This window comes from Hypanus sabinus, chromosome 16 (genome assembly GCF_030144855.1).
Source record: "Hypanus sabinus isolate sHypSab1 chromosome 16, sHypSab1.hap1, whole genome shotgun sequence".
NCBI lineage: Eukaryota > Metazoa > Chordata > Chondrichthyes > Myliobatiformes > Dasyatidae > Hypanus > Hypanus sabinus.
This window is the reverse complement of record NC_082721.1, coordinates 38638685-38652727: the sequence shown is the minus strand read 5'-3', so window position 1 is coordinate 38652727 and position 14043 is coordinate 38638685. Positions and strand designations below refer to the sequence as shown.

At 39.9% G+C, this 14043-nt stretch overlaps 1 protein-coding gene across 1 annotated transcript in view; it reads left to right on the top strand.

Moving 5' to 3' along the window:
* Positions 1 to 2923, top strand: part of yju2 (YJU2 splicing factor homolog) — a 34781-nt gene extending 31858 nt beyond the window's left edge. The window contains exon 8 of the mRNA XM_059991614.1: positions 1455 to 2923. Coding sequence (XP_059847597.1) covers positions 1455 to 1609 — 155 coding nt within the window. The 3' untranslated portion in view covers positions 1610 to 2923. The remainder of the gene's footprint in view (positions 1 to 1454) is intronic.
* The last annotated feature ends 11120 nt before the right edge of the window (positions 2924 to 14043 follow it).

Sequence of the window (14043 nt, the reverse complement as noted above, 5' to 3'; positions counted from 1 at the left end):
CAAGCATTTTCCATTCCTCAGAACTGGAGTGGAAGCAAATCATCCTCAATCCCAAGGCACTGTTTAATAAGAGACACTAAAAGTACTTGTCTGTAATGTTTTTTTTAAAATTTTGTGAGATGTGTTATATGAAACACCCATCTTTTATAAACTGGAAAATGCTGGAAGTACTGGACAGGTCAGGTAGCAACAGAGTTCATATTTCAGGTTGACCCTTCATCAAACACTAGAAAATCTGCAGATGCTGGAAATCTAAGCAACACACACAAAATGCTGGAGGAACTCAGCAGGCCAGGCAGCATTTGTGGAAAAGAGTAATCAGTTGATGTTTCGGGCTGGTGATAGGTGAAACCAGGAGAGGGGGAAGGGTGAAATAAAGAGCTGGGAAGTCGATTGGCAATCTATTAGGAGACCATGGAAGAAAGGGAAGGGGGTGGAGCACTAGAAGGGGGTGATGGGGAGATAAGGTGAGAGGGGGAAAAGGGAATGGTGAAGGGGGGGACGTTCGAGAAAGTTCGAGAAATTGATGATCATGCCATTAGGGTGGAAGTTACTCAGATGGAATATAAGGTGTTACTGCTCCAACCTGAGTGTGGCCAGACATGTCAGTCCATGGCCTCCTCTACTGCTGCAATGACGCCCCCTTCAGAGCAATGAAGGAGTACACTAGTCTAGAAAGCAAACGTATGAATGAAGGAACGAAAGCTCAATTAGGCTGTAATACAAGACTTTATAGTAAAATATTCTGATTCCACAAGAAAGCAAGACACAAACTCCTGGATCAACCCCAGCAATAAGGAAAATTTTTATCCCATGCAAGGAGGACCTTGTATTTTATTTTATATTTACCATATTCCAGGGAGTATTAAAATGTTTGACATGAATCTGATCACAACACCGCATTATCTCTCAGCCCATTTACTTAAAGAGCCAGCTGACCTGTATCAGTGTAAATGGTTCCTGAGTTGCTGGTGTTACCATACTTGAAACTCCTACCATGTTTGATTTTAAAAACCTTTCTACCTTGTCTTAGAACCTGGAACCTTTCCTCCCTCTCAAATTCTGACTCTGCTATCAAGCACTCACGCCTTACTATTTTGAGTAGCCCTTATTAGTTAAAGGTGGTACTTTGTTATAGCAATATTCCACTGACTGGCCAGTTTAAAGGGATCAGTATAAGGTTCATATGATCCTGTTGGCATCTCATTTTAATGCTTTACTTGAAGAGCAACATCTTTAACAGTGCTGTCCATATTGTGCTAAATGCAGTTTAGGTAGTATGTTCAGCTATTTGTGTAGGATTTATCACAAGCATTGTGAAAAATTGTTGAGAATGCCAATCTTGGGAAAGATTCAAAAACATTCACAGTTTAGTGAAGTAAAAAATCAATAGATGTTGAGTAGCCCAGGAAAGTATTTTACCCTGTCTTTGTCTCATGTTTTGTTTTGTTTAGGTGCTGCCGAGCAGAATTCTGTGACATTGCCAGCAACAGAAGCGCTATCAGCTCAGTGTGTGCATGCACAGCAGGCATCAGCAGCCAGCAATTCATCCCTGAGCCTGCTGGGCACATACTCAGACAGTGACAGTGAAGGAAGCCACAGCAATTAGGAAACACAGTTGATATAAGCCAAGAGTGGAGATGAACAATTCTTCATTTATAGTTTTTCACTGAGGTACTGGATTATTCCTTTTTCCATATTGTTAGGGGTGAAACTTCAGTAACAGAGAATAATTTGACTTTTTTGTTGTCATTCACTGGAATTGCTGGTTTCTACAAAACTTGGGTACAAATAAGACTGACAAAGTACTTCATGTTATAGAAGTTCCAGCACCGTTAGAATTGTTCATCTATTCACAACAGTGCTTTATCTCTCTTTGCCTATTTCCTTAAATAACTAACGGACCTATATCAGAGTAAATAGTTCTTGAGTTGCTGTTGTGGAGACTGTACATAAAGTGTTGATTGAAAATCTGGTTGATTAAAAAAATCTTTCTGACCTGTCCTAATTTGGAACCTGGGACCTACAAAGTCCCCACCAACCTCGACCCCATCACCATTCCCGCCCTCAAGCACTCACAGATTAATATTGGTAATCCACAATACCAGAGTTCAAGCTGCAAGTGTTCTACATACTTCCAAATAAAATATAATTTCACCTGTACTCGGTTTTGTCACTTGTCATGGAAATTGTAAGATTTTTGGTAATGTAGTTCTGAAGCAAGCTCTAACATTTTTGAATAAATGGGTAAACTGCATCTCAGGGAGTTTCTACCTACAGGACAAAGTAGTCTAGATAACAATTTGACCTGAAATTATTATGGTGTAAGTTTACAAAGTAAACATGCAAAGTGGTTGTAATAAGAATTGTTTGTGACAGACTGCAAAAGATTCTCTGTAATTATAAGTCATAATATTTATAAGTATAATCATCTGCTTCTATGATCTGTAAATGTAATAAATATGTAAATAGAACTGATATAATTGAAATAGTTCTGCTGTATTATTAAATCTAATACTTTAGCCATGTACTTGATTTAAAATGTATGAGTGGCTATTACAGCTGGAGGAAATGTTTTAGTAGATCTGTTCAGTGTTGGATTTGTCAGTCTTAGTATTTAGTGATCTTTTTTACAATACATTTTACTCTCATTTATTCTTCTGTCTTTGCATTTTCAATGCATGGCTGATACTTTCCATATTTTTAAAATGTTCACTGTTATCATGAAAGCCTCTCCCAAAAGCCTGAATTTGGATTTCTTATTTTTAACCAAGGGTGATGTAACCTGAATTTGTCTTGTGCCGTCTGAGTATGTGCATCGTGCCTGTTTGTTTTCCCAGCACACTCTAGTAACAGTCAGTTAGATACAGGCGAGGATATTTGAGATCAGCGTCTGTAGGAAAGTTCTTCAGTTAACTGCTTTAACTTTAAAAAGCATTGTAAAAATTTGACTCCAGTTGACAGAAAGAAAAAATAAATCTTAACTACTTCCTTCTTTAGAAGCTGTTCCAATGTCTTATATTAGTATGGTTCATGGAGAAAGTGGCAGATAAGGCATCTGATTTCATCAATCTGAGGTTTTAGAAATTCAGGTGCAGTGATGCAGAAGAGAGGTAACAGAAAATTTGAGGAAATAAGGGGCAGGAACAAGAGGGTCGGCAATAATTAGGGAAGAGAATGAAAGCCAGCTGCTGAGAACTATAATTTCTGATTAATCTCTGCTTTAAGAGCAGTTGTGGCAGCTGTAATGTGCTATGCAAAATCCCCATCCTGAAAAGAATAGATAAAGCAGGCAGGAAATAGTTGAAAGTGTTGAAGTGAAAACACATTTGGCCCATCGAGTCTGCACTGCCATTTCATCATGGCTGATTTATGATCCCTCTCAATCTCATTCTCATGCCTTCTCAGTGGAACCTTTGATGCACCAACTAATCAAGAATCTATCAACCTCCACTTCAAATATACTTAATGACTTGGCCCCCATAGCCATCTGTGGCAATGACTTCCGTAGATTCACTACTCTTTGGCTAAAGAAATTTTCCTCATCTCTGTTCTAAATTGACTGCCCTCTTTTCTGAGACTGTCCTTTGCTCCTGGACTCACCCACTACAGGAAACATCCCCACAACCACTCTATCAAGACCTTTCAATATTCGATAGATTTCAATGAGATCCACCCCTTCCTCCCCCTCCCCCGTTCTTCTAAACTCTAGTGAGTACAGGCTCAGAGTCATCAAACGCTCATCATTTGTTAAACCTTTCATTCCTGGAATCATTCTCATGAAACTCCTCTGGACCTTCTCCTTTGCCAGCACATCTTGGATAAAGGTCCAAATCAGCTTACAATACCCCAAGTGCGGTCTGACCAATGCCTTATAAAGCCTTAGCATTACATCCTTGCTCTTGTGTTCTAGTCCTCTTAGAATGAATGCATAACATTGCATTTGCCTTCCTTACCACCAATTCAACCTGCAAGTTAACCTTTAGGAAATCCTGCACAAGAACTCCCAAGTCCCTTTGCACCTGTGAATGCATAACCATACATTTCCCCACACTATATTCCATCTGTTACTTCTTTGCCCATTTTCCCAATCTCCTAAGTCTTTCTGCAGGCTCCCTGTTTCCTTAACACTATCGGACCCTCCACCTATCTTTTTATCATTTGCAAATGACCACAAAGCTATCGATCCTGTCACTTAAATCATTGACATATAGCATGGACAGAAATAGTCCCAACACTGACCCCTTTGGAACACCATGAGCCACTGGCAGCCAACTAGAAAAGGCCCTTTTATTCCCACTCATTGCCTCCTACCATTTAGCCAATCTTTTATCCATACTAGTATCTGTCCCTTAATACAAAGGCTTCTTATCTTGTTAACTGCCTTGTGTGGCATCTTCCCAAAGGCCTTCTGAAAACCCAAGTTAACAACAACCACTGGCTCTCCTTTGTCTGTTGTTTCCTGTTATTTCTTTAAAGAATGCCAACAGATTTGTCAGGCAAGGTTTCCCCTGAAGGAAGCTATGCTGACATTGGACTATTTTATCATGTGCCTGCAAGTGTCCTGAAACCTCATCTTTAATAATGGACTGCAACATCTTCCCAACCACTGATACCAGGCTAACTGGCCTATAATTTCCTTTCTGCTGCCTTCCTCCCTCCCTGGAGAGTGGAGTGGCATTTGCAATGTTCTGGTCAGTCCAAAACCATTCTAAAATCTAGTAATTCTTGAAGGATCATAGCTAATTCCTCCACAATCTCTTCAGCCACCTCTTTCAGAATACTTGGGTTCAGTCTGTCTGGTCCAGGTGCCTTGTCTACTTTCAGATCTTTCAGCTTCCCAATCACCTTCTCCATTGTAATAGCAACTACTCACTTCTGCCCCAGCACACTCAAATTTTTGGCATACTGCTAGTGTTTCTTTCACAATGAAAACTGACACAAGTACTTTCTTAGTTTATCCACCATTTCTTTATCCCCCATTAATACCTCTCCATAGTCATTTTCCAGTGGTCTGATTTATTATTTATGTATTTAAGAAAAAAGCTGTTAGTCTTCTCTTTTAGATTATTGGCTAGCTTACCATCATATTTCACCTTTTCTCTCCTTATGGCTTTTTTTGTTGCCCTATGTTAGTTTTTAAAAGCATCCCAATCCTCTAACTTCCCACTAATTTTCACTATATGACATGCCCTCTCTTTTCCTTTTGGTACTGTCTTTGACTTCCCTTGTCAGTCATGGTTGTGTCATCCTGTTTTTAGAATAATTCTTCATCTTTGGGGTGTACCTACCCCTACGCCTTCCAAATTACCCCCAGAAATTCAGGCCTTTGCTGTTCTGCCATCAAACCTGCTTGTGTCCCCTTCCAATCAACTTTGGCCAGCCCTTCTTTCATCCCTTACTGCACTGTAATACTGATATATCTGACTTTATCTTCTTCCTCTCAAATTGCAGAGTGAATTCACTGCTTTTGCCACTACCTTAAGCTCCCTAATCAGATCTGGTTCATTACACAACACCAAATCTACAATTGCCTTCCCCCTAGTGGGCTTAACCACAAGCTGCTCTAAAAAAGTCATATCATAGGCATTCTATAAATTCCCTCTCTTGGGATCCCAACACCAACCTGATTTTCCCAATCTACCTGCTTATTGATAACCCACATCATTATTTCCTCTACTGTCAAGATGAAGCCACACTCAGGTTGGAGGAACAACACCTTATATACCGGCTGGGTAGCCTCTAACCTGATGGCATGAACATTGACTTCTCTAACTTCTGTTTTTGCCCCTCCTCCCCTTCTTACCCCATCCCTGACATATTTAGTTGTTTGCCTGTTCTCCATCTCCCTCTGGTGCTCCCTTCCCCCTTTCTTTCTCCCTAGGCCTCCCGTCCCATGATCCTTTCCCTTCTCCAGCTCTGTATCACTTTCGCCAATCACCTTTCCAGCTCTTCGCTTCATCCCACCCCCTCCAGTCTACTATCATTTTGCATTTCCCCCTCCCCCCTCTACTTTCAAATCTTTTTCTATCTTTCCTTTCGGTTAGTCCTGACGAAGGGTCTCGGCCCGAAACGTCGACATCGCTTTTCCCTATAGATGCTGCCTAGACTGCTGTGTTCTACCAGCATTTGTGTGTGTTGTTGTCCATTTTACATGCCTTTTCTATCTCCCATTGTAATTTGTATCACACATCCTGGCTACTGTTTGGTGGCCTGTATGCAACTCCTTCAGGGTCTTTTAACTCTTGCCATTATTTAACTCTACCCACAAGGATACCACATCTTCAGGTCCTATGTCACTTCTTTCTAGGGATTTGATTTCACTTTTACAAAAAAGCCACCCCACCTCCTCCACCTACTTGCCTGTCCTTCCAATGCAATGTGTATCCTTGGATGTTCCCAAATATTATCTTTCAGCCATGACTCAGTGATGCCTTCAATGTCATACCTGCCAATCTCTAATTGTGCTGAAGATCATCTACCTTATTCTGTATACTTCATGCATTCAAATATAACATCTTCAGTTCTGTGTTCATCACTCTTTCCAATTTTGCCCCCATGTTAATATTCAACACATCCCACTGATAGCAATTTTGCCCCATCATCTAGCTTTCCTTCTTCACAGTTTCACTACATGTTGCATCTGCTTGTAAACCAACTGCCCTGTCCTTAGCCCTATCACTCCTGTTCCCATCTCCCGGCCAGATTAGTTTAAACCTTCCCCAACAGCTCTAGCAAACCGACTTGCAAGGATATTTGTCCCCTTCAGGTTCAGGTGAAACCTATCCTTTTTTTACAGATTATACCTTCTCCAAGAGAAATCCCAAAGATCCAGGAATCTGAATCCCTGCCACCTGCACCAATACTTCAGCCATGTATTCATCTGCCAAATCATCCAATTCTTACCCTCAATGGTGCATGGCATTGGAAGCAATCCAGAGATTACTACTTTGGAGATGCTACTTTTCAGCTTTCTACCTAACTCTCTATATTCTCTCTTTAGTACCTCCTCCCTTTTCCTACTTATGTTTAGGTACCAATATTTACCACGACTTCTGGCTGCTCATCCTCCCCCTTTAGAATGATATGGGTGTGATCTGAAACATCCCTGACTCAGGCACCTGGGAGGCAAAATATCATCCAGGTTTCTTTTTCATGTCCACTGAATCTCCTGTCTGGTCCCCTATCACCTCTGTTCTCTTCTTCCCCGTTCCCTGCTGAACCATGGAACTGGACAGTGTCAGAGACCAGAACACTGTGGCCTCTCACTTGAGGTCATCTCCCACCACAGTATCCAAAGCGGAAAGAGAATTGATTGGAACAATCATAGGGATACTCTGAACTGGCTGCCTATTCCCTTTCCCTCTCTTGCCGGTTACTCAGATACCTGCCAGCAGCAACTTGAGGAGTGACTACTTCCCTGTCTATCATTCTCTGTCTCCTCATTCTCCCTTATGATCCAAAGGTTATCAGGCTGCAGTTTCAGTTCCTTAACATGGTCTTTTAGGAGCTGCAGCTCGATGAACTTCATGCAAATGTAGTTGTCAAGAAGACTGGTGGTCTCCCAGAGTTCTCACATCTCATGCAAAGAACATACCATTAACTCTGAACCCATTGACAATGCACTAGCTATGTTACTATAGATAAAAAAAACAATAGAAATTTACTTAGAACTTCTGCCTCTGCTTGCCAAGCCAGGTGAGGTAAAGCTAGATCATTCCAACAATGGCCAATCTGCTTACACCTCCTTTCTTTTTATTGTCTTCTTTTATTTGTTTAATTATCCTTAATGCAGAATTGTGAAGTACATGTGATCAATGAGAAAAATCTACTGGCATTTACTTAAGCAGTTCTGAAGTAGTCGTTAAGCTTTCCAAATGAACGTATAAGCTGCATTTCAAAGAGTCACTGTGTCTGGAAGGTGCAGTATACTTGCAACATTGACTACCCTGTTAAAATACAACTTTACTCTGTAAATACATAGTTTGTTGCCTGGTGACAGAAGTGAAGGAAGCGCCTTGCATCTTTTAAGCATGTTATCAATCATAAATTTGATTTAGTGACAGAAATAAGTCCATACAATTCCAAACAACAATGCCTTGCTGATGTTAATTTATTAAACCAGAGTACAATAATTGGCATACATCTTATATAGTGCTTTGATAAAGTATTCAGCCGCCAACCCTTTCACATTTATGTGTATTACAACCTGTGATTTTGATTGATTTAAAAGAATTTTTATATGTGAATCACATGCTCCTTTCTTCACAGTAAAACACCCAAAATGGAATATTCTAAATTATGAAAAGCTAAAAATTCAATAACTAAAGTATTAGCAGTTCAAAAGTATTTATCACCCTTTGCTCAGTACTTAATTGAACCACCTGTTCCAGCTATTACAGCCAGTAGTCGTTTTGGATAAGTCTATTAGCTTTGCACAACATGCTGGAGTAATATTTGCCCATTGCTCGTTGCAAAACTGCTCAAGTTGTGCCAGTTTAGTTGGGGAATGGTGGTGGACAGCAGAGATATCCGATCAGGTTAAGGTCATGACTCTAACTGGGTCACTCAAGGACATCAATTTTCTTCAGTTGATGCAGAGTCTCAGCCTGAAACTTTGAGGTTTACTCTTTTCCATTGATGCTGCCTGGTCTGCTGAGTTCCTCCAGCATTTTGTGTGTGTTACTTTGGACTTTCAGCATCTGCAGGATTTTCACATGTTTCCCATAGCAGGATGCTACATCCACCATATTTAACAGTAGGGATGGTGTTACCTGACTGATTCGCAGCATTAGATTTATGCTTCAGGAGCACCAGAGAGAGGTGTCCATTCCCATTCCGACATGTCTGTCCATGGCCTCCTGTGCTGCAGTGATGAGGCCACACTCGGGTTGGAGGAGCAACAACTTATATTCTGTCTGGGTAGACTCCAACCTGATGGCATGAACATTGATACCTCGAATTTCACCATTCCCATTTCCCAACCTCATTTTATCTCCTCATCTGCCCATCACATCCCTCTGGTGCTCTTCACCATTCAATTTCTTCATTTGTCTTCTACCCTCTTCTATCAGATTCCCCCTTTTCCAGTTCTTTATCTCTTTCACCAATTAATTTTCCAGCACTTTACTAACCCCCTCCCCCCTCTTCCGGTTTCACCTATCACCTGCCACCTTGTAATTCTTACTCCTCTCTCCCCACTTTCTTGTTCTGACTTCTCATATCTTTACCAGTCCTGATGAAGGGTCTTGGCCCAAAAGGTCAATTGTACTCTTCCATAAATGCTGCCAAGCCTGCTGAGTTCCTCTGTGTGTAACTTTGATTTCCAGCATCTGCAGATTTTCTCATGTCTTGAATGCTCTTTTGTTTTCATTTTGGGTTGGTCTGTTGAAAACCTGCCATACTGTTGGTCCTTATAGAGAGAGGGGGTATTTACAGTATTCTTTTGAATTCATTGAAAATAGGTGATCCTCCAGTTTTCTATATCCACAAATTGGGTGAGTTGGTAAGGGAATACTGAGGAATTTTAGCATAGTAATTACAAAGGGATGAATACATCAGGCTGTTGTTTATTGATTGCAGCTCAGCGTTCAATACCATCATATCCTCAGTTCTAATCAACAAATTCACAATTTTCACCAGTCATATGATAATATTTCACAATCTTGTTTTTTAAGTAAAAAAAATAGAATGATTTTTTTTGGAATTAAGTAAAAAGTGCAATGGTTAGCAGCTATACCGTCTGTGCCATTCATCTGGTGATTTAGGTTAAATGCTCAAAATAAGACGAGGTGGTTACTGGGATCTAGATTTTGACTCCATAATGAGGGCAGAAGCAGTGATAACATGGAAATACAGATGCATCCTTCTAAATCATAAAACATTCAGATGAATACACACTCCATAATCATTCCTGCAGCCTCGCTGCGTCTTTCCCAATTAATCGCAGTGTGGGAGAATCATCACCTGAAGGATGACAGTGATTTACAAAAACTACATACTTCTAAAAAACTGTCTTACCATCCGGACTTGTGTGGAAAGCATTTCAGGATGTATATTGTATACATTTCTCTGACATTAAATGTACCTTTGAATGTTGCCTAGAACACATGGAGTCATCCCAGGGAAATCTGAATCTTCTGTCCTAGAATATAATGGTCATGTGTTCTTTACTAGGTAATAGTTTGACTTGATCTTCTATCATGATGTATACAGATTCATTTCAGATCATTGGATCCACATGCATTTGGTCTCTCCAGGAGCCTTATGATCCCAGCTACTCAAAGGATAAGAGAAAGAAAATAACAATGACTAGATTTAGAGATACTATGACAAATATCTTTCTCATGTTTAAGGTAATCAAGTAAGCTGTCTTGTGTGACTTACCTTGTATTTTGAGATTATGACTGTTCTAGTTGCCATTACAACCAAAGGAGAACATTGATCCTGAAACTAACTCTTCAAGCTCTTAAGAATTTTGTACATTTAATGTTTTCATTCTTTTTCTTCTAAATTGCAAGCTGCTTTCTGCAGAGCTTCTCATTTCTTGTAATATGATTGTCACCTCGGTGTACTGATATAATGAGATGATCTTAATAGATAGCATGCAAAACAAAGGCTTGTCACTATATTCAGAACATGTCACAATAATAAACCAATCTATTGATTTACTGAGATAATTAGGGAGTGAAAATGCTCTGAGAGCCAGCATGGGTTAGGTGTACTGAATGGCCACCTTTAATGTAGAAAGGTAAAAAAAACAAATAGGGTGAGGCAGAACACTCCATCCAATGATTCTCTTTTATGGAGATTAACATCCGGTGATGTGTAATATTACTGATCCCATCTGTTTCTGGATAAGGATTATATGTTAAAACCATTTTCATTGTTTCAGGTCCTGATGTTACATGAGCAGTAATGGTCTACAGATTTCACTAACCAATTTTCTCTGCCTATTTTCCAAAAACAATTGCAGTGTTTGTATCTGTTTTGGATGAATAAAGGATCACTAAGAATGTTTCCTTGACACAATGATCAGAAGAAATAATAAAAGGCAGCTTAACCTCAGTCGTGATATATCACTCTGCTGTCAAGCCCAACCTTGGTTTAATGTGACCCATCCATTTGAAGTCACAAAGGGTAATTGCAGTAAATCTCAAGGTCAGTTAGACATTAATTGCCATCGGCTGATGTGTGTAAATATCCATAAAATTAATGCACTTTTTAAAATGCTCTTGACACATTGAAGTGTGATATTAGAAATACTGCTGAGGAGTGCTCACTGTCAGACCTATTGGTACAAAATGCCCTGCTTATAGACATACCTCAAATTTGTTCTCTCATTATTCTCCAAAAAAACTGAAATACTGCTAATAGGCTATTTCCTATCTACAACTGATTGATTTACACCCAAATCTATAGCTTGTACCCAATAAAAATGATAGATCTTTTTTTCTTCTAGGAAATGAATATGTGACATTGAGGCATGCTATTATTATACGACAATATAAAACAGTTCAAAGTTCAAAGTAAATTTATTATTAAGGTAAGCATGTGCCACCTGAGATTCACAGATTCATTTTCTTTCAGGGATTAATTTTAAGTACAAAGAAACGTGATTTTTCTTTGTGCAGTGGCTTTTTTGCTGATATTTTTTAAATGGGTTCTTTCAGGTTTCTTGTATTGTGGTTGTTTTTAAGCAGACAAATCTCAAGGTTGTATAATTTATACATCGATAATAAACGTATTTTGAACTTTGAATCAATGAAAATCCACATACAACAAAGATGGACAAGCAAGCAATGTGCAAAAGACAGCATACTAAATACAAAAAGAGAAAAAAAGCAAAAATAATGATAATAAATAAGCAATAGATATCGAAAGCATGATTGTAGAGTCCTTGAAAGTGAGTCCATAGTTTTGGAATCAGTTCAGTGTTGGGGTGAATGAAGTTGAGTGAAGTTATCCCCTCTGGTTCAAAAGCTTGATGGTTCAAGGGAAGTAACTGGTCCTGAGCCTGATGGTGTGGGTCCTGTGGCTCCTATACTTCCTTCCTGATGGCAACAGCGAGAAGTGAGAATGGCCTGAATGGTGGAGTCCATAATGATGGATGCTGCTTTATAGATGTGCTTACTAGTGGGAGAGTAACTGGGGGAGATTACAACAGGGGTGCCTGAGAGTGGCCCTCAAACATTCTAACTTGGACAACTTTGCCTGAATACTGGCCTGAATACTGAGCTAACAGAGCTGGGAGTGATTTCCTTGCGGATCTAATATAGATGAATGCCCCTTGTGGTAGCTAGGGGTATTGCAGAAATTATGCAAAAGAAAATCACTCAGCCTTAAGAGTCGTGGGCTCCTACAGAATAGAAACAAGCCCTTTGATGAATGGTGCCCATACCAACCAGAATATCCATCTATTCTATCACTCAGTGAAATACTTCTTGTAATCAGGTACTCCCTGTTCTCTTTACTTTGAACCTATGCCCTCCTAATTGGAATACCTCATTCAAAGCCCTCATTACTGTCACCCTCAACAACCACCAACTCTCCAACACACACCTGGCTCCAAAATTCTGTCTGTGAACACAATAATATTAATTAATCATTATTGATATGCTCCACCACTTATTTGATCAGTGGTAAAGGCAGACTGAGTAAAGAGCTGTCACCAGTCTTAAACGAGTGTCCTGTTCTTCTGAGAATGTGACCCCTTCTCATCCTGCACTCACCATTCATGGGAAATAATTTCCCAAATATTGATTGGCATCTCCCTAGACAGAGTGAGGGATTTAGATGAGGTGGAGTTAGGTGTGTTCAGGAAGGTTTCTTGACACAATATGTAGATAAGCCTACAAAAGCAGAGGCTCTACTTGATCTGGTATTGGGAAATGAACCTGGTCAGGTTTCTCAGTAGGAGAGCATTTTGGAGATGGTGATCACAATTCTATCTCCTTTACCATAGCATTGGAGGGGGATAAGAACAGACAAGTTAGCGAAACATTTAATTGTATTAAAAGGAAATATGAGGCTATCAGGCAGGAACTTGGAAGCATACATTGGAAACTGATGTTCTCAGGGAAATGTACAGAAGAAATGTGGCAAATGTGCAAGGGATATTTGCGTGGGGTTCTGCATAGGTACGTTCCAATGAGACGGAAAAGACATATAGGAACTGTTGTGTACAAAGGCTGTTGTAAATCTAGTCAAGAAGAAAAGAGCTTACAAAAGTTTAAAAAAAAACTAGGTAATGATAGAGATCTAGAAGATTATAAGGCTAGCAAGTAGGAGATTAGAAATGAAATTAGGAGAGCCAAAATGGGCCATAAGAAGGCCTTGGTTTATAGGATTAATGAAAATCCCAAGGCATTCTACAAGTATGTAAACAGCAAGAGGAAGGCATGAGAGAATAGGACCAATCAAGTGTGACAGTGGAAAAGTATGGAACCGGAGGAGATAGCAGAGGTACTTAATGAATACTTTGCTTCAGAATTCAGTACAGAAAAGAATCTTGGCGATTGTAGGGATGACTTGCAGTGGACTGAAAAGCTTGAGCATGTATATATTAAGGAAGAGGATGTGCTGGAGCTTTTGGAAAGGATCAGGTTGGATAAGTCACAGGGACTGGACGGGATGTACCCCAGGCTACCGTGGAAAGTGAGGGTGGAGATTGCTGAGCTTCTGGTGATGATCTTTGGATCATCAATGAGGACTGAAGCTGTTCTGGAGGGTTGCAGATGTTGTTCCCTTATTCAAGAAAGGGAGTAAAAACAGCCCAGGAAATTGCAGACCAGGGAATCTTACTTCAGTGCTTGGTAGATTATGGAGAAGATCCTGCAAGGCAGGACTAATGACCATTTGGAGAGACATAATATGATTAGGAATAGTCAGCATGGCTTTGTCAAAGACAGGTCATGCCTTAGGAGCCTGATTGAATTTTTTGAGGATGTGACTAAACACATTGATGAAGGTAGAGCAGTAGATGTAGTGTATATGGATTTCAGCAAGGCATTTGATAAGGTACCCTATGCAAGGCTTATTGAG